Source organism: Stenella coeruleoalba, assembly GCF_951394435.1.
Source record: "Stenella coeruleoalba genome assembly, chromosome: 2".
NCBI lineage: Eukaryota > Metazoa > Chordata > Mammalia > Artiodactyla > Delphinidae > Stenella > Stenella coeruleoalba.
This window is the reverse complement of record NC_137147.1, coordinates 130,947,406-130,968,245: the sequence shown is the minus strand read 5'-3', so window position 1 is coordinate 130,968,245 and position 20,840 is coordinate 130,947,406. Positions and strand designations below refer to the sequence as shown.

Sequence of the window (20,840 nt, the reverse complement as noted above, 5' to 3'; positions counted from 1 at the left end):
AGGAGCAAGTCTCAAGAGTGGTTGTGATAATTAAATACGATAATGTCATAAAGAAGCATCCAAGCCTGCTCAATGCCTGGCCCCCGGTAAGGGTTCAATAGAGGAGAGCTATCAAAACATGGTCTGGCTAAACTGAGGGCCCCGACCACGAGTTACACAAGTTATCAAATAATGAAATGACACTCAAGATGCTATCTCCCCTTGAATCAAATGAATCTGAAGTAAACATCATATTTAGAGGGAAAATAAAGAAGCCATGCATCCTATCCTCCAAACCAGCTAGGGGTCACCTGTGCTGCTCTGGCTATCACGTAGTTGTCATGCTTTTTGGAGATGCACCTTATCCAAAAATCTCTCTGATATCGTTCAATGAGAAGCCGTGTCACTTTACGTACATGGTAGGGGATGAAAAAAAAGAGAAGCACCACACCAGTCAGCTCCATGAACATGAGCCTACGGCCCGGGGGCTCAGGGGCTGTATCCTGCCAGCACCATAACCTGGGAGCTGGCCCCCACCAGGCCCCTTACAGCTCTCTGCTAGTTCTCTGCTCTCTCCTAGCTCTTTGCTCCCGGAGCTGAGTGAAATCCACCACAAAGGGCAGGAAAGCCTAACAAAACACTGGCACCACCCTCCTTCTAAGTCACCTTCCTGCTTTAGAAGCTGCCCAGCTTTTTCAAGGGCTAGGCAGCTTCTAAAGCAGGACAAGTTCCGTCACTTAACTTTTAGCACCATTTTTCTCTGCTTTGCACCTGATCACTGACTGTGGCCCCCTCAAGATTCTCTATGAAATCTCCAGATAATTTAAAAACCTAACCCCTCAAATTTTTTTTGGACTCTGACTTAACAAATAATTAAAATTTAGTTTTTACACCTCTCAGTTGCTGGCAGAGTAGTCATCAGAAGACCAAAATGAAGCAAGCAGGAAGGACCCGAACAACAACCATTAATTACCTGATATTCCTAAATTTGTATCTGTGGTCGAGACCATTCTCCTGAGCTCCAGACCCACATATTCAACTGTCTAATCAATGTCCCCATCTCAAATTCAATGTGTCCAACCCAGAACTGATCACCTGACTCCTCCAACCTGCGCCCCCGTCTATTCCTCACCTCAAGGAGAAGGTACTGCGCACCTGCCCTGGCAGAAACCTCGGTGACAACACTGCCATGGTCCTCATTCTCACCCCACAACGTTTTAACCCATCACCTCACCCTGTGGACTCACGTGGGAACTTCATCTTGAATCCGCCCATGTCTCTACAACACCACTGCAATAGCCACAACAGCCCCCGTTCTCCCTGCCTCCCCTCTTGTGTTCCTCCAAAGCCATCACACCACAGCCAGAGGGGCATTTTCCAAACACCCATCAGTTGTGCCACTCCTTAGTTTAGAATCCCGGCTTCGGCTTCCGCTGCCCTTGGGCACGTCAAGATCCTCAGTGCTGAGCGGCACCACCCTGCATCCCAGCTCCACCTCACACCACGCCCTTCCTCACACCCACCACTCTCCAGATACGCTGGAACTCCTTACATTTCCTATGAGCCGGTGAATCCACAGCACCTAAATCCTGAAGGTGACTTGCCAGGCCCTTTCTATGTCCTGTCCTTTCATCTATTTTTGTCAGTAAGCTGGAAAGAAGGTACAGTACTCCTACGATACTCTTCCTGACTCCACATCTGAGGGACCTCTCCCCACTCTAGTTCACTTCTACCCAGCGCTCTGCCCAAATGTCACTTTCCCAACACCCCAGAGTGGATTAAGTCCATGATTACGCTTCCTGGCACCTCTTCTACTTGGTAACACTTACACATCTGTGGTACTGTATTCAAAGTCAGCCTGGCCTGCTAGACTGGAAGCTCCAAGAGGCAGGACAGTGTGTCTCCAACAAGCATCTCCAGAGCCCCGCACATACAGGGACTGGCATATGACATGCACGTGAACAATTTTTGAATGAATGGACATTGGCTTTTATGGCACTTAGGGAACAGAGGTATTTTTGCCTTCACTCCTTAAGAATTAAGTGCTAGCCCACATACACATACACATACACACACCTATATATATATATTTTTTTTCATTCCAGAGACTATTTTTAACACAGGATACCATTCAGACTTTAAAACAACCTATGCCTTGTTTAAGAAATGCACCAGTTTGGTAAGTTCTTCAAAATGAATATAAAAGAAAGTGTGCATGTGTATGTATATATATAAATTTATACGTACCGTGACAGTGGGTCTGATTACGACACTCCCTATACACAGGGTCTGGAAAAACTATAATATCACACACGAGGTCCCTGCGCACAGAGGCACTGCCTATTTCACAGGAGGCCGAGCTGCTTTGTTTGCTCACACACCACCTTCTAGTCAGAGTGGCCAAGTCTACAACGCAGGGGAAGACAGACCACAGCCCAGGGGCCAAATCTGGCACCCCTGCTTTTGTATAAAGTTTTATTGGAACAAAGCTGATTTTTTATGTACTGTCTATAGCTGCTTCTGCATTCCCAACGGCAGAGTTGAATAGATGCAACTGAGGCTGTATCACTGGCAAAACCTGTAATATTCACTATCTGGCCTTTACAGAGAAAGTGTGCCGAGCCTGAGGGACACTACCAGGAACGGGGTGCCTTCCACTGTCATGGAACATAGATAAGAGTTGCTCCGGGTGTCTGGTTCAGGAGTGCAGGCTGGGACTCTGGAGAAGGCACGTCCCACAGGCTCCAACCACTCACTCCTTGCCCACCTCAGAGGCCTCCATCTTCTCGTCCACATAAAAGACAATGGTCCAATTTTAGAAGTGAAGAAAATAGTATGGGAAAGAATAGAGATTATCATCTCAATCTAGGCAAAGCCTCAATTTCCAGAAGGCCACGAACAGGATGAAAATGATGCCTTGGAATAAGCCAAACTTGTTGACAGCAAACAGCTTAGGGAAAGGACACCAATAAAAACGCTTCACACAGCAGAAAAACGTAGGGCTCTTTTTCATTTCAGTTTTCTGATTCCTATACTTATTTAGCACTATAATGCAAACAAGGTCTAAAACAAATCTAATAACTATTTTATCATAAAATAGATGGTTCCTTCCACTCAAGATTTTGGGTCTTTCTTGTAAATGGACAAAACTAGGCTTCTAGCTTCAAGCATACCATGAGGACCTCAATCATGGATCCCCCAGGTTGCTATAGGGCAGAGGGGAGCATGCCCAGGAGGCACCACACTTACTTCTGGACCCAAAAAGACAGTACAGAGGAGGCTTGGCAATATGACCTTCAGCAAAAGCACTGAGTCAAAGGCCAAACAAGCTTCTCTAACAAGTTAACCCCAATCAGTTCATCTGCAGAGGTAGATGCAAGGCCTTAACACTGCTTTGCTTGAATAATTAGTTTGTTGCTTACTATATTAAATTAAGCTTTCTTATCAGAGCTTAGAAACTGAGCTAACCCTTTACCTCTTCAAAATCACCTCATGGGGCTTCCCTGGTGGCGCAGTGGTTGAGAGTCTGCCTGCCGATGCAGGGGACACAGGTTTGTGCCCTGGTCCGGGAAGATCCCACATGCTGCAGAGCGGCTGGGCCCGTGAGCCGTGGCTGCTGAGCCTGCGCATCCGGAGCCTGTGCTCCGCAACGGGAGAGGCCGCAACAGTGAGAGGCCCGTGTACCGCAAAAAAAAAAAAAAATCACCTCATGCATGACCTGTCTACTCCAGCCAAGCTTCCTGCCTGACATATCCTACTAAACCGTTGTTTGATATACTCTGCCTTAACTTACACTATTTCTAAAACTTATCAAGTTCGTTACACTTATTCCCGTCTTTCTAATTAGTCAATATTGAACTAACCTGTATCTTTTAATTTTTGAAAAAACAAATGCTTATTACTAGCATAAAAGAGAAATAAAACCTTAAACTTTTCAGCTTCAAAAAACAAAATAGAAACTTTTCAGCTTCAAAAAACAAAATAGGGCAAAATGATAAGAAAACATTCAAGGGCTTCCCTGGTGGTGCAGTGGTTGGGAATCCGCCTGCCAATTCAGGGGACATGGGTTTGAGCCCTGGTCCGGGAAGATCCCATATGCTGCGGAGCAACTAGGCCCGTGAGCCACAACTGCTAAGACTGCGCTCTGGAGTCTGCGAGCCACAACTACTGAAACCCGCGCACCTGGAGCCGGTGCTCCGCAATGAGAGAGGCCACCGCAATGAGAAGCCTGCGCACCGCAATGAGAAGCCTGCGCACCGCAATGAAGTGTAGCCCCTGCTCGCCGCAACTAGAGAAAGCCCACGTGCAGCAACAAAGACCCAACATGGCCAAATAATTTTTTAAAAAATAGAAAATGTTCAAAGAGGAAGAAATCCTTCAAAATTCAGAATTAAATACAGAAAATTCATCTCTGGTTCTCTCAGGCTTTAATGTAAGTAAAATAATTTAAAAAGTAAATCCATTCTACCAAAAACAATATTGCACTAGCCTCTGTTAATCACTAATTTGAATTATCCACATCTGCAGTAACGTGTACTTAATTCAGACTCTCTCAAAGTAACAAACAAAATCAATCAACAATACGGGCAATTAATGGTAAATAATAACAACTTACCTACTTCAGTGAGTTGATGCCTTTCTAGTGTTAATTTCTTTGGATCCATAATAAAATGAAAGGGTTTTATTTTTATTCCTTCAATTTGAGGAAATAATAGAGCAAAACCAGATTCTCCAATTTCTATTTCCTGAGGTGGATTGCTACTTGATCCCATTGGCGTCACTAGGAAAAAAGTTAAACAGTTTTGTGAACAGATTCAATAAAAACAGAAGTTTCATCTGGTGTAAATTACCCAGCCACACCTAGGTAACTTCAGTTTAGGTCACTAACATAATCAGTAAGGTAACAGGCCACTATGTGAATAAGAGTTTCTCAGCTTTGAAATTTTTAGAGGTATAAGGTCATGATGCCTAAAATTTACTTTCAAATTGTTCAGAAAGAAATGTTTTCATAAACAAAGACAGAAAAAGCAAATGTTGCAAAATTTTTTACAACAGTGAATCTAGATGAAGGATATATGGGTGTTTATTGTACTATTCTATTATTCTTTCCCCTTTTCTATAGGTTTGAAGCTTTTCTAAATAAAAAGTTGGGGGAGGGTAGTAACTACATCTTCACAGCAATTCTACTTGTAAAATTTATCATAGAATATTTGACAATTATATACACTATATATATTGTGTGTATGTAGAACTGAAATACACACACACATATATATATAACTGTATTTGGAGATAAGGCCTTTAAATAAAGAGGCAATTAAGGTTAAATGAGGTCACAAGGGTCAGGCCCTAATCCAGTAAGATTGGTGTCCTTTCAAGAAGAGGAAGAAACATCAGAGATGAAGGCATACAGAGAAAAGAGAAAAAGCTATGTGAAGACCCAGTGAAAAGGCAGGTGGCTGTATGTAAGCCAAAGAATGAAGCCTCAGAAGAAAGGAAAAATGCCAACACCTTGGACTTCCAGACTCCAGAAATGTGAGAAAATAAATTTCTGTTGTTTAAGCCATCCAGTCTATAGTATTTTGTTATGGCTGCCCTGGCAGATCGATACAAATACTGCAGATTACAAGTTCGCTGAAAACTGTATTTTATATAAATATATAAATACATATTTTATGCACGCACATACATATACACACATATATACATATATCTATACTACATACCTATCTGTATCTATACTCTGTACTACATACCGAAAGTCTGGAAGGTTATGCATCATAAACTTAACAGAGTGGTTAACTCTACTTAAAGCTTAAAGTAGCTTAATTTTTTTCTTTTTTGCTTTTCTAATTTTCCTTTACTTTTTTTTAAAAACAGTAAATGGCTCTTACTAGTATAAAAAAGAAACTCTTAAAAAAAAGTGTTAATAAGCCTTTTAGAAACCAAAGATAGAACAAAATGGAAAAAAAAATTTTCAAAGAGAAAATTTCAGAATCTAATCAAACCCCACATAACATATTCTGAATTTAAAAACATGAAAATAAAATTTCAGAGTTTATTATGAGGCCCTCTTCTACAAAAAAATATCAAAACATAAAAGCAATTTTTTTTGTCCGTAGCAGGCCTCAAGACAATCCGAATTAAAAGCCAATAGGCTTTGTTATAGAAATTGACAGGATGCTTCTAAAATATATGTGGAAATGCAAAGGACCTAGATAGCCAGAGCAATTTTTTAAAAGAAGGACATCAAGATCTATGGAACTCAATCTTTAAAAAGAACATCAAGACCTACAGTAATATGACTCTGGCTTAAGGATACACAAATAAATCAATGGAACAGAATCAAATCCAGAAACAGACCCACAAACATACAGCCAATTATTTTTGACAAAGGTGCTGAGACAATTTAATGAGGAAGAAAAGTCTTCAACAAATGGCACTGGAATACCTAGATAAACATATGAAAAAAAATTAACCCTGAACCTACCTTATACCATACACAAAAATTAATTCAAGTTAAGTCACAGAATACTACTCTAGAATTTTAATGAATTACTCATATGCAAAATAACATGAGTCTCAAAAATATTATGTTGTTAAAAATATTTATGTTGAGTGAAAGAGCCAAGATAAAGAGAGTATATAACATGATTCCATTTATATTACATTCACCAACAGGCCAAACTAACCTATGGTCACTGAAACTGGAACTGGGGTTTCCTACGGAAGTAGGGAATGGCAGGAAGAGGGCATGAGGGAACTTCCTGGGGTGATGGAAACATACTAAATATTGACTAGCATGTCAGTTTCACCAGGATATGAATTTGTCAAAACTCATTAAACTGGGGCTTCCCTGGTGGCGCAGTGGTTGAGAGTCAGCCTGCCGACGCAGGGGATGCGGGTTCATGCCCCAGTGTGGGAAGATCCCACGTGCTGCGGAGTGGCTGGGCCCGTGAGCTATGGCCGCTGAGCCTGGGCGTCCAGAGCCTGTGCTCCACAACGGGAGAGGCCACAGCAGTGAGAGGCCCGCATACCGCAAAACAAAAAAAAAAACTCATTAAACTGTACACTCAGGATTGTGCATTTCACTGTAAGTAAAGTTTACCTCAATTAAGAAAGAAAATGATCTCTGTATATATAAAAATGAACAAATTCTCAAACTTGAAATTTTTCCAACCTAAAGAAGGAAGATGGGTTAGTAGCCAATGGCTATTTTAGAAATAATCACTAACTGTGGCCTAAGAAAAAGGAATCCAATCAACTGTCTTGGTGGAAGTTTTTCTGTGACATATGTGGAACAAAGAAAGTGCTCAGCTGTGGGAACAAGAATCAATAAGAAGGGTAAGGAGTAGGTCCAAGAAAACACAAGAGGACAAGTCCCGACTAAAGGGAGTTGGAATGATACTCACTCCCGACATGAAGATCGTTAAGAGAACTTAGAAAGATGACCAACTGCTCTGAAACATGGCAAACATGAGAGGAAGGCTTCAGGTAGACTGCCCACCCCTCACTATGGGGTCATGGAAGCAAGAGTGTTGCCCAGGTTGGCCCGCCCTCTCCTGTCCCTAACCCCCAGCTGAAATTTTAAAGAGGAGAACCTTAGTCATGCTTTGAGGACGCCACAGAGTGTAGGGTGGGGAGACCTAACCAAATGATGTAAGAAATGAAAGCTATGTTTCTACAGAAGCATTTGTTAATAACTAATAATGGTAAAAACTAGATCACTCATTTAAGGAAAATTCGAAAGTTAAAAGAAAATCAGTCACTGCCGTCATTTTTTTTAATCCAATGAGAAACAAAATTTGTGGTGATGGGGCTGATATAATAGTATAGGGGTGGGAGCTGATAGCAGGAGGGATGAAACAGTCCCCCATCAACCATACATTTACCCTTATTCATCTGTAAACACTTGAAATCCTTTGTAGTTCATTGTACAAGACTCCTAAATTCCAATCAAAAGTCTCTCAGTGAAGATTAAAAATGCCATTTACAGAGTGCAACAAGAAATAATAATAGCTAACATTTAGTTACCACTTATTGCATATCTTTATTCTAAATGCTGTACATGTGCTAACTCATTTAATCCTCAAACCCTCTGAAGAAGGTACTATCAATCACCCCCATGTAATAGATGGGGAAACTGAAGCCCCATGAGGTCAGCTAACTCGCCCAAAGTCATACCGATACTAAAGTGGTACAGCTGGGAATCCCCATCTAGGGATGCGAACCACTGCACCATGACAGCTTTAACAGGATCCCACTCCCCCCATTAGATACAGAAGTCAAAATAATTAAAACCAGCAAAAATTCACCAGTAGCAAACTTGGAAAGTTCCTGCTATAAACTTCAAACAGTGGCAGCCAAGCAGAGAAAGTTTCCTAGTAAGGCCTACTGCAACTCCTGATCCCAGCCCTACCTCACCCCATCCACCAGAAACAGTTCTGGCTGAACTGACGAAAGTAAGAATGCTTGCTAATACTTCCCAGTTTGTAGAAAGGAAGAATGAGATCTCTGTCCCCTTATGAATGGCTCCTGGAAAGATATGAATTAGATTTGGTTTACCTGGACAGCCCTGAGATTTGAAATATTAACCACAATAACCTAAGGAAAATTAATATAAGTGAAATATAATACGATGGTATATATGACCAACTTTATTGTACTTTGGATGGCCAAAAATATAAACATGCTGTTAAGCTACAAATAACCCACCAATCTATAGGACCCTACATTAATGCAAAGCAAGGAAATCAAGTTGGTATTCTCTCACCTACAATCCCTGGGGTCACAATCCCAAGGACTTGGCATTGTTTTGGGAACAGCTTCTCAAGGGCAAATGCTGCTTCCATAGAAGTTCTTTTCCTGGCTGTAATAACACAGGAAAATTATTCGACGTCATCCATTTAAGGTCAAATTTGATGAGGAAGGGGGAAAAAAAGCAAATATTAAATTATTTTACACGAGAACACTTTACAAGGAAGTCTAAAAACTTTGATTAAAAACAAAAAAGTTTTTCTGTTTTGAGCCCTTGTTTTATATGTTAAATTCTAAATCTGACCTTAAACATTGCCAGTTTGCCGCCTTCTACTTGTTCACATACTGCTTCTGCCTCAATGACAGCAGCAGCAGCAGCTGATTTTCAGATTTACTATTATACCCTTCTGTTCAGCTGATATTAAAGCATAATGACTTTTCTACCACACTGTCACCTGGATTCAAATCAGACAATGATAATCCACTATCCAAGTCTAACTCTGGGCCTCAGTGTGCCCAACATGGGATAGAGTCTGCTTCTTCGTTTAGCAAGCCAAGAATGCACAGTATCTACAGATAACCTTGGTAAATGGTCATCCAATACAATAAAAGGCTTGAATACCCAAAGACATCCTGTTTTAATAGTAAAAAGAAGTGCCTAGAGGATTCAAGTATTTCAAAAAGAGAAAAACACCTTACTAAAGTAAAGAATTTGTTTCAATTGTACCACAAGGTTTAGAAATCAATCTTCAAAGCAAAAGGGCTTCTAAAAGTTCAAAGACAGCATATTCATGCATTCTCCAGGGAGTAGGCCCATAGCCTCAGAAAGTCAGTAACTCTCAGAATGAGAATAGTATTTATCTCCAAAAAGATGTACACAGGGAACAAAAAAAAAAAATCCAAAACTTTTTCCTTTGATATTCACCTCTCTTATGGCCACGACACTCCTCCAGACTAATGAAAGTTTCTGAATCAGCCATGTAAAGAACTGTCTGTGGTAAGATATGGACATTCTGCAAAGGGAAAAAAAAAAAAAATCAGAACCTGATCACACAAATCTATGAATGCTTTTGTGGTCCCTTAAATTTCTGCCCTGGTCCAAACTACTGTTGCCCTACCCTCCCTTCAGGTCAGTATTGGCATTCTGAGTCGATCCATTTCTCACTCATTTTTCACTCATGAGCTTTCATTTTCAGTTCATTCATTTGTTGAGCATCTATTATTTCTTCAAGTCAAACTCATTCCAGCTTGACTCAAGAAGTTCATTTTCACAATAATGTAAGCTCTTAAACAAAAACATTAAGTACCAGCAAAAGATTCCACTTGCTTTATGTGAACAGGTACCACAGCAACAGAAACATCTCAGCAACAGAGGGAAGGTATACAGACCGTATCATTCCTCTTTTCATTGCCTACCGAATTAAATAATCCAGGTCTTCACTTCCAGCTTGCCAACTAGTTTCCTACAGGAATCTATTGCTCACTACTATCCAGACAAGCCCGCTTCTGTATATATTCTTCTGCACCTCTCTTCCTTTTGTACTTGATTTAAGATTGTTTCCCTTAAGAAACAGCGTTAAGTGCCAGACCTTCTATAAAACCTTTTCCTAGACTTCCTTAGGACCTCTGACCTCACATGCGACATCCCTGACATCCCAGTCATTCTTGTTTGTGTCTTATCTCCACTTACAAGGGAGGGCTGTAAGCCCTTACAACTTGGGCTTATTTGTTTTCCACCAAAATTCGTAACAGACAAGTGGCAAAGTGGCTCAACTAAATGAAAAGGTGAACATATTTTTCCTCCTAAGCTGGTTATTTTCAAAGATTTTTACTATCAAAATGGAATGAAGAAGTGAGCATATAGCAAAGCCTCAACACTGACTAAATGAAAAAGAAATGTTGATTTCGGAAAGTTAAGATGTTTCAGAATAGATTCCATATAGACAAACTCATAAAACATACTGAGATAGAATGATGACCCTGAGGTCGCTTAAGGGCTGGATAAGACCTATGGATATAGTTTCCTTGGTCCACAAGGCATTTTTAAAGAATATAATTTGGGGAGGAGTGGCTAAGATAACAGAGTGATAAGACCTTGACTCACATCCTACCACAGGCACTCTAAAATTACAACTATTTATAGAGGAACTATTGATGAGAACAACTTCAAGACTAGCAGAAAAAATTTTCCACAACTAAAGACATAAAGAAGGAACCACCATGAGAAGGGCAGAATGGGGAAACTGGAGATACAGTATAGTCAAGACCCACACCCCTGAATAGGTGACCTACAAATGGGAGGATAATCACAATTGCAGAGGTTCTCCACAAGGAGTGAGGGATCCGAGCCCCACATTGGACTCTCCAGCCCAGGGGTCCTGCACCACGAAGATGAGGCCCCAGAACATCTGGCTATGAAGGCCAGCGGGGCTTGTGTACAGAAGAGCCGGAGGGCTGGAGGAAACAGAGACTCTATTCATAGAGGGTGCATGCAAAATCTCATATGCCCTGAGTCCCAGCTAAGAGGCAGTAATTTGAAAGGAGCCTGGGTCAGACATACTTCCTGATCTTGGAGAGCCTCCTGGAGAGGCAGGAGGCAACTGGGACTCTCCCTAGGGACAGAGACACTAGCAGCAGCCATTTACAGGAACTTGTTCTAGCAGGAAAACACTGATGCTGGCTAGCACCATTTTGGAGTCCTCCCTCTAGTCTACTAGTGCCGAGGGCTTACCTACCCACCAGCTCCAGCCCCTTCTCCAGGCCACACAGCCAACTTCACCAGGACCCAGCCCCACCCACCAGCAGCTGGCAGCCTCCACATGAGGAGCACCTGGCAGCCAATAAGGCTGGGGGGCCAGCCTTGCCTACCAGCACACCCACAGTAATGAGCCCTGCCACAGCAGAAGGGCCCTTGCAGCCCACAGAAGGGGCATCCCTAGAGGATATAGCTCTGGTGACCAGAGGAAACTGTGCTCCTGGGCCCCACAGGACATCTCCTACTTCTCCAAGATCAGGAAGCATAAATGACCTGCCTAATACAAAGAAATAAAACAGAAAAATCAGGCAAAATGAAGTGAGAGAGGAATATGTCCCAAACAAAGGAACAAGACAAAATCCCAGAGGAAAAAGTAAGTGAAGAGAGATAAGCAATCTACCTGATAAAGAGTTCAAGATGACGATTACAAAGATGCTCAGTGAAATCAGGAAAAGAATGGACACAGTGAGAAGTTTAACGTAAGTGATAAAGAAGAATCAAACAGATCTGAAAAACACAATAGCTGAAGTAAAAATCACACTAGAAAGAATCAACAGTAGCTTAGATGATACAGAGGAATGGATGAGTGTACTAAAATATACAGTACAAACTACTCAAACTGAACAGAACAAAAAAATTGTTTTAATGACAATAGTTTAAGAAACCTCTGGGACAACATCAAGAGTACTAACATTTACAATATAGGGGTCCCAGAAGTCGAGGAGAGAGAAAGAGGCAGAGAACTTATTTGAAGAACAGTAGCTAAAAACTTCCCTAATCTGGGAAAGGAAACAGACATCCAGGTCCAGGAAGCACAGTCCCAAACAAGATGAACTCAGAGGTCCACACCAAGACACACTGTTATTAAAAGGGCAAAAATTAAAGATTAAGAGAGAATCTTAAAAGGACCAAGGGAAAAGCAACTAGTTAGGTACAAGGGAATTCCAATAACACTGTCAGCAAATTTTTCAGTAGACACTTTGCAGGCCAGAAGGGAATGGCATGATATATTCAATGTGATGAAAGGAAAAAATACACAACCAAGAACAGTCTATCTGGCAAGGCTATTATTCAGATTTGAAGGAGCGATATAGAGTTTTACAGACAAGCAAATCCTAAGAGTTCAGCACCTGTAAACAGCCTTTATAAGAAATGTTTAAGGGACTTCTCTAAACAGAAAAGAAAAACACCACACTAGGCAATATAAAAATCTAGTAGGAAGGTTAAAAGACAAAAGTAATAAAATCATCTATATCCACAAAAAGTAGTTAAGGGACACAAACAAACAAACAAAAAAGGAAAATATAATGTAAAAAAAACAATAAAAGGTGGGGGTGGATGCACGTTTGTTAGAATGTGTTTGAACTTAAGAATCGTCAACTTAAAATAATCACAAATATATACATAGGCTGTTATATATGAACCTCAAGGTAATTACAAACCAAAAATCTATAATAGATACACACACAGGGCTTCCCTGGTGGCGCAGAGATTAAGAATCTGCCTGCCAATGCAGGGGACACGGGTTCAAGCCCTGGTCCGGGAAGATCCCACATGCCGCAGAGCAACTAAGCCCGCAAGCCACAACTACTGCGCCTGCGCTCTAGAGCCCGTGAGCCACAACTACTGAAGCCCTCACGCCTAGAGCCCGTGCTCCGCAACAAGAGAAGCCACCATGATGAGAAGCCCACGCATCTCAACAAAGAGTAGCCCCCACTCGCCACAACTAGAGAAAGCCTGCACACAGCAAAGAAGACCAAAACGCAGCCAATAAAATAAAATAAAACAAATTAAAAAAAAAAAAGATACACACACACACACACACACACACACACACACACACACACACACGATAAAGGAATCCAAACCTAACACTAAGGATAGTCATCAAATCACAAGGGAGGCAAGCAAAAGAAGCAAAAAAGAACTACAAAAGCAACCTGGAAACAATGAACAAAACAGCAGTAAGTACATACTTATCAATTATTAATTTAAATGTAAACGGACTAAATGCTCCAATCAAAAGATACAGACTGGCTGAATGGGTGAAAAAATAAGCCCCTTATACATAGTGCCTAGAAGAAACTCACTTCAGATCTAAAGACACACACACTGAAAGTAAGGGGATGGAAAAAGGTATTCCATGGAAATGGAAATGAAAAGCAAGCTGGGTAGCATTACTTTGATAAATGGATTGATCCAGCAAGATATAACAATTGTAAATATATATGCACCCAAAAAGGGAGCACCTAAATACATAAACCAAATAGAAACAAAGGGAGAAAGTCCCAGTAACAAAATAATAGTAGAGGACTTTAACACCCCACTTACATCAATGGACAGATCATTCAGAGAGAAGATCAACAAGGAAACACTGGCCTTAAACAATACATTACGATAGACAGACTTAATAGCTATAACATATAGAACATTCCATCCAAAAGCAGCAGAATAAACATTATTTTCAAGTGCACATCAAACACTCTCTAGGGTAGATAACATTCTAGGCCACAGAACAAGTCTCGATAAATTTAAGAAGACTGAAATCACATCCAGCATCTTTTCTGACCACGACACTATGAGACTAGAAATTAACCACAAGAAAAAAAAATGGCAAAAAAACACTGGTGGGCCAAACAATATGTGACTAAGTAACCAAAGGGTAACTGAAGAAATCAAATACCTGGTGACAAGAAAAATATACCTGGTGACAAATGAATATGGAAACACGATCCAAAATCTGTGGGATGCAGCAAAAGCAGTTCTAAGAGGTAAGTTTATAGCAATGCAAGCCTACCTCAGAATACAAGAAAAATCTCAGTACAAAACCTAACCTTATACCTAAAGGAACTAGAAAAAGAAGAACACCACACAAACCCAGTTAGAAGAAATCATAAAGCTCAGAGCAGAAATAAATGAAATAGAGACAGTAAAACAACAGGAAAGAGCAAAGAAACTAAGTGCTGGTTCTGTGAAAAGATAAACAAAATTTAGATAAACCTTTAGCCAGACTCATCAAGAAAAAGAGAGCTGAAATCAGTAAAATAAAACGATCAAGGAGATGTTACAACTGACATCACAAAAATACCAAAGATCTGAAGAGATTACTATCAACAATTACATGCCATGGGCTTCCCTGGTGGCGCAGTGGTTGAGAGTCTGCCTGCCGATGCAGGGGACACGGTTTCGTGCCCCGGTCAGGGAAGATCCCACGTGCCGCGGAGCAGCTGGGCCCGTGAGCCATGGCCGCTGAGCCTGCGCATCTGGAGCCTGTGCTCCACAACGGGAGAGGCCACAACAGTGAGAGGCCCGCATACCGCAAAAAAAAAAAAAACCAAAAACCAATTACATGCCAATAAAATGGACAACCTAGAAGAAAGGGATAAATTTCTAGCAACATATAATATCCCAAGACTGAATCAGAAAGAAACAGAAAATATGAACAGACCAACTAGCAACACTGAAACTGAATCAGTAGTTTAAAAACTCCCAAACAAAAGTTCAGGACCATGGAGCTTCACGGGTGAATTCTACCGAACATTTAGAGTTAACACCTATCCTTCTCAAATTATTCCAAAAAAAAGAAGAGGAAGAAATGCTTCCAAACTCATTCTTATGAGGCATCACCCTGTACCAAAACCAGATAAAGACACCACAAAAAAGGAAAATTACAAGCCAATACCCCTGATGAACATAGATGCAAAACTCCTCAACAAAGTATAAAAACACCAAATACATTAAAAGAATTATACACCATGATCAAGTGGAATTTATCCCAGGGATGCAAGGATGGTTCAATATCTGCAAGTCAATCCATGTAATACACCACATGAACAAACTTAAGAATAAAAATATGATCATCTCAATAAATGCAGAAAAAGTTTTTGACAAAATTCAATATCCATTTATGATAATAACTCCAGAAAGTGGATATAGAGGAAACATACCTCTACATAATAAAGGCCATATATGACAAACTCACAGCTAACATCATACTAAATAGACACCATACTAAATAGTAAGAAGCTGAAAGAAAACATTTCCTCTAAGATTAGGAACAAGACAAGGATGCCCACTCTCGCCACTTTCATTCAACATAGTATTGCAAGTTCTAGCCATGGCAATCAGACAAGAAAAAGAGATAAATGGAATCCAAATTGGAAAGGAAGAAGTAAAGCTCTCACTGTTTGCAGATAACATAATACTATATATAGAATACCCTAAAGAAACTACCAAAAAAATATTAGAGCTATTAACTGAATTCAGTAGTTTCAGGATACAAAATTAATATACAGAAATCTGTTGTGTTTCTATACACTAACAAAGAACTATCAGAAAGAGAAATTAAGAAAACATCATTTATATCAAAAAGAACTGGGACTTCCTTGGTGGTCCAGTTAAGACTCCATGCTCCCAATGCAGGGGGCCTGGGTTCAATCCCTGGTCAGGGAGCTAGATCCCGCATGCCCAAACTAAAAGAGCCAGCATGCTGCAACTAAAGATCCTGCATGCTGCAACTAAAGATCCCACGTGCCGCAATTAAAATGATCCCACACGCAGCAACAAAGATCCCACATGCCGCAGCCTAAATAATAGGTATTAAAAAAATAATAAAAGGGACTTCCCTGGTGGTCCAGTGGTAAAGAATCTGCCTTCCAACACAGGGAATGTGGGTTCGATCCCTGTTTGGGGAATTAAGATCCCACATGCCGCAGGGCAACTAAGCCCGCACACCACAACTATTGCACTCACACACCTCAATGAGTGAGCCCACATGCCGCAAACTACAGAGCCCACCCACCACAACTAGAGAGAAGCCCAAGCGCTGTAATGAAGAGACCGTGTGCCACAATGAAAGATCCTCCATGCCTCAACGAAGATCCCATGTGCCTCAACTAAGACCCAATGCAGCCAAAAAAATAAAGAAAATAATTTAAATAAAAAAACCCTAGGAATAAAATAATCAAGGAGGTAAAAGGCCTGTACTCAGAAAATCATAAGACACTGATGAAAGAAACGGAAGATGACACAAATGGAAAGATATGCTCTGGTCATCAACTGAAGAATTAATATTGTGAAAATGACCATACACCCCAATGTACTATAGGTTCAATGCAATCCCTATGAAAATACCAAAAGGCATTTTCATAAAACTACAACAAATAATTCTAAAATTTGTATGGAAACACAAAGGACCCGGAATAGCCAAAACCACCTTGAGAAAAAAGAACAAGGCTGGAGGTATCACGTTCCATGATTTCAAACTATACTACAGTAATCAAAACACTGTGGTACTGGCACAAAAACAGACACATAGATCAATGTAACAGAATAGAGTCCAGAAATAAACCCACACTTACATAGTCAATTCACCTATGATGAAGGAGGCAAGAATATACAATGGGGAAAAGACAGCCTCTTCAATAAATGGTGTTGGGAAAACTGAAGAGCTACATGCAGAAGAATCAAACTAGACTACTTTCTCACACTGTACACAAAAATAAACTCAAAAGGCATTAAAGACTTAAATGTAGTACCTAAAACCATAAAACTACTAGAAGAAAACATAGGCAGTACACTCTTTGACATGAGTCTTCCAATATTTTTTGGATATGTGTTCTCAGGCAAGGGAAACAAAAGCAAAAATAAACAAATGGGACTACATCAAACTAAAAAGCTTTTGCACAGTGAAAGAAACTATCAACAAAATCAAAAGGCAGCCTACTGAATGGGAGAAGATATTTGCAAACAATATGTATCTCTTATGGGGGTTAATATCCAAAATCTACAAAGAACTCATATAACTTATCCAAAAAAACAAACAACACAATTAATAAATAGGCAGAGTAAAGCAACCATACTTCAATAAAAATTATTTATATATAAAAAAAGGCAGAGAACATGCATAGACTCCAAAGAAGACTTACAGACAAGCAACAGACACATGAAAAGATGTTCAACATCACTAATCATCAGAGAAGTGCAAATCAAAACCATAACAAGATACCACCTCATACTAGTCAGAATAGGTACTATCAAAGAGAAGAAACAATAAGTGTTGGCAAGGATGCAGAGAAAAGGTAACTTCATGCATCGTTGATGGGAATGTAAAATGATATAGCCACTGTAGAAAACAGTATGAAAGTTCCTCAAAAAATTAAAAACAGAACTACCATATGACCAGCAATACCACCTCTGGGTATTTTTCTGGGAGGAAAAAAAAAACAAACAAAAACACTAATTTGAATAGATATATGCACTGCAGCATTATTTACAATAGCCAAGATACAGAAGCAACCTAAGTCCCCACAAATAGATGAACGGATAAAGATGTGGTATACCTACAATGTGATATTACTCAGCCATAAAAAAAGAATGAAATCTTGCCATTTGTGACAATACAGATGGACCTAGAGGGTATTAGGCTAAGTAAAATAAGTCAGAGAAAGGCAAATATCATATGATTTAACTTATATGTGGAATCTAAAAAACAAAACAAATGAACAAATGTAACAAGTCAGAAACAATCATAGATAGAGAATAAACAGGTGGTTGTCATTGGGGAGGGAAGTTGGGGGATGAGTAAAACAGGTAAGGGAGATTAAGAGGTACAACCTCCCTGTTACAGAATAAATGAGTCCCAGGGATGAAATGTACAGCATGGGGAATATAATCAATATTATAATAACTCTGTATGGTGACAGAGGAGAACTAGACTTATGGCGATCATTCTGTAATGTATAGAAATATTAAATCACTATATTGTGCATCTGGAACTAACTTAGTGATGTAAGTTAAGTATACTTAAATTGTAAAATAATTAATTTTCCCGAAGAAAACAAAGCAGACAGACACACACACGTATTTCGGTTGCCAACATTTAAAATTCCCACAAAATATTTATATAAAATGTGGATTTATTTTGAAAAAGTAGACATTCTGGCAACACTTATTAGACTGCATTCCCCTTGACTGGGGCCAAGGAGAAGCAAGCACTATCTGGTCTGCCATAGCCCGATCACTTTTTATGATGGCACACTGAGTCATCCACCCACTGTGAGTTACCTAACTCTGGAGTCATTTGAGTTTGTGATGCTGGGTATAGTGAGTAAAGGAGAGAGAATTTAAGAGATTTAGGTGTTAGTGCTGACTCTGCCATAAACCAGCAGAATAACTCCTGGAAGTGCTTAGGCCCTGGGTTTCCTATTCTTAAAGTTTGGAAGTCTAACCCTGAGGTTTTATGATTCTCTTTTCTGGTACGTATTGAGAAGCAACTGCTGAATTTTCCTTCCCAAGTCTCACTAGAAGTGACAGTGGCAATCATCAACATGAAATGTTCTCAAAGCAAAATAGAAGACAACTAGAACCTCATTTAAAGAAGTTCCAAATGACAAGATGTCTTATAAAATTTTCAGTGGATTTTAAAATATTTCTAGTAAAAATGCTAAATCAACTTTCTTTATGGCTATAAAGTATCATGTCTACTAGATAATTTGGCAAACACAAAGAAAAAGAGCATGAATGATTTGGACAAGGTTTTCATGTTTTTGTCTCCACACTAGAGTTTTCTACAATGTATAAATTTCTTTAAGGGTATTAGTATATGAATTTTAGTAATGATATTAATAGAGAATAATACTTTCAATTATTGAAAACATTATATTCCTGGCACTGTAGGTAATGTTACATGGGTTAACTTTTCATTATTTAATCCTTACAACTCTGTAAGAGTGTAAACGGCATTATTTTCTTTTCATTTTACAGGCTCAGAGGGTTTAGGTAACATTTTCAAAGTCACACAGCTAGTATGTGCCAAAGCTGGGTTCACACCTATGTCTGCCTGGCTTTAACAGCCTTTGCAATATATAAACTTTTAAAGCTAAATAAAAATAATACTTGCAGTGGTAAAAATCTGAAGGAAAAGAAAAAGTTTTTAAAAACACAGTGTACACACACACACACACACACACACACACACACACTTCTACCCCCAAAGGAAACTGTTGCTAGCATTTTGGCTTATTTCTTTTCTGTTCTTCCTTTTTTGCTTTTAATAATTTAGATTATACTAAACATATAATTTTAAACAGGACCAGGGATTGAAATTTTGGGGTTTAAGTATTGGTTCTTGGCATTTTTATGTGACACTATGCAATAGAGAGCCTTCAGTTACCACCCCTGCAAAACAGTGACAAGGAAAGCAGGTAAAAGGATGGTTCTAAACAGCATTTTCATAACAGTGGCAATCTGGATACATAAAGTGCCCAATATGTGAAGAACGGTCAAAGCAGCCATGGCACATCCTTACAATATAGTCATTAAAACTGATGTTTACAAAATCTTTTCATGTCACGAGAAAAACCTGCCTAAATTACAAAAAGTAACGCCATATACAAAATTGTTGCATTTAGTTCTCAACGACTGACCCACCAACCCTGCAAAGGACTGTACACAACACCCCTTCTTACTTACCTCAAGCTTTTCAGCTACCACGCGGACCAAGCAATGCTCCTCCAGGTGGCCGGCAATCGCCAAGCGCGCGGAGATCCAGGTCACACTCCGATGGGTCCGCAACACTCTGCGCACACACTCCCTCCATAAGCGACACACGCTGGGGACGCAAACGCACAAAGGGCTGTGAACGGACGTTCACTTCCCTCACTCCCGCGGCTCACAAACCACCGGCCCCCACCACCCATTAGCGCAACTGCAGGAGATTCCTGCGGGATCCAAAGTCCCCGGGAGGGGGAGGCGTCGGGCGCCGGTTCGGAGGGAGAGCCGGGGGCAGAGAAAACCTGGCTCCTCTGGGAAAGGTCCCCGGGAGCACTACGGCCGGGGTACCTAGCTTATGGGGCCACCACCTGGGGCAGGGGTAGGGATAGGGAGCCCGGGTCATCCCTGGGTCCCGACGGTATCCGCCCACCCCGCCAGCCCAGGCAAGTCCCGAGGTAAGCTTCCCGCCTCCTCTCCCCTCACCCGGCCACCCGCAGCAACGCCTTGGCGGGCAGGAAGGTGAGGACACGCTCCACCACCTCCGCTAGGTTACTCAACACGAAGGTGCTTCGCGGGTCTGCGGGGGAGGAGCCGCGGCGATCACCGCCACCGCCACCGCCCACCGGCTCCATGCCTCACCAACCCGACGGGGAAGCAGTACGGCGGCTCCGAGGGAGCGGCGTAGGCCGGGCCGTGCGCGTACTGAGCAGGCGCGCGCGCCACTTCCGGCCGGTCAGGGGAGGTGGTGCCGCTGAGGAGGCACCCACGTGACTCCAAGCCAAAGCGTTTCCGGCGCTGGTCTGGGAGCGGCGGCAGGTGCTTGGAGGTGGTGGCCACGCGTCGTGTAATCCTCCTG

General features: G+C 40.9%; 1 protein-coding gene across 1 annotated transcript in view; it reads right to left on the bottom strand.

Annotated features, from left to right (window-relative positions):
• FBXO22 (F-box protein 22) overlaps positions 1 to 20,662 on the bottom strand; it is a 30,960-nt gene extending 10,298 nt beyond the window's left edge. Inside the window, exons 1-5 of the mRNA XM_079913002.1 lie at positions 20,468 to 20,662; positions 19,964 to 20,102; positions 9,662 to 9,749; positions 8,753 to 8,848; positions 4,595 to 4,759 (exon numbers count right to left, since the gene is read on the bottom strand). Of these exons, the coding sequence (XP_079769128.1) occupies positions 4,595 to 4,759; positions 8,753 to 8,848; positions 9,662 to 9,749; positions 19,964 to 20,102; positions 20,468 to 20,616 (637 nt within the window). The 5' untranslated portion in view covers positions 20,617 to 20,662. The remainder of the gene's footprint in view (positions 1 to 4,594; positions 4,760 to 8,752; positions 8,849 to 9,661; positions 9,750 to 19,963; positions 20,103 to 20,467) is intronic.
• Positions 20,663 to 20,840: the final 178 nt, after the last annotated feature.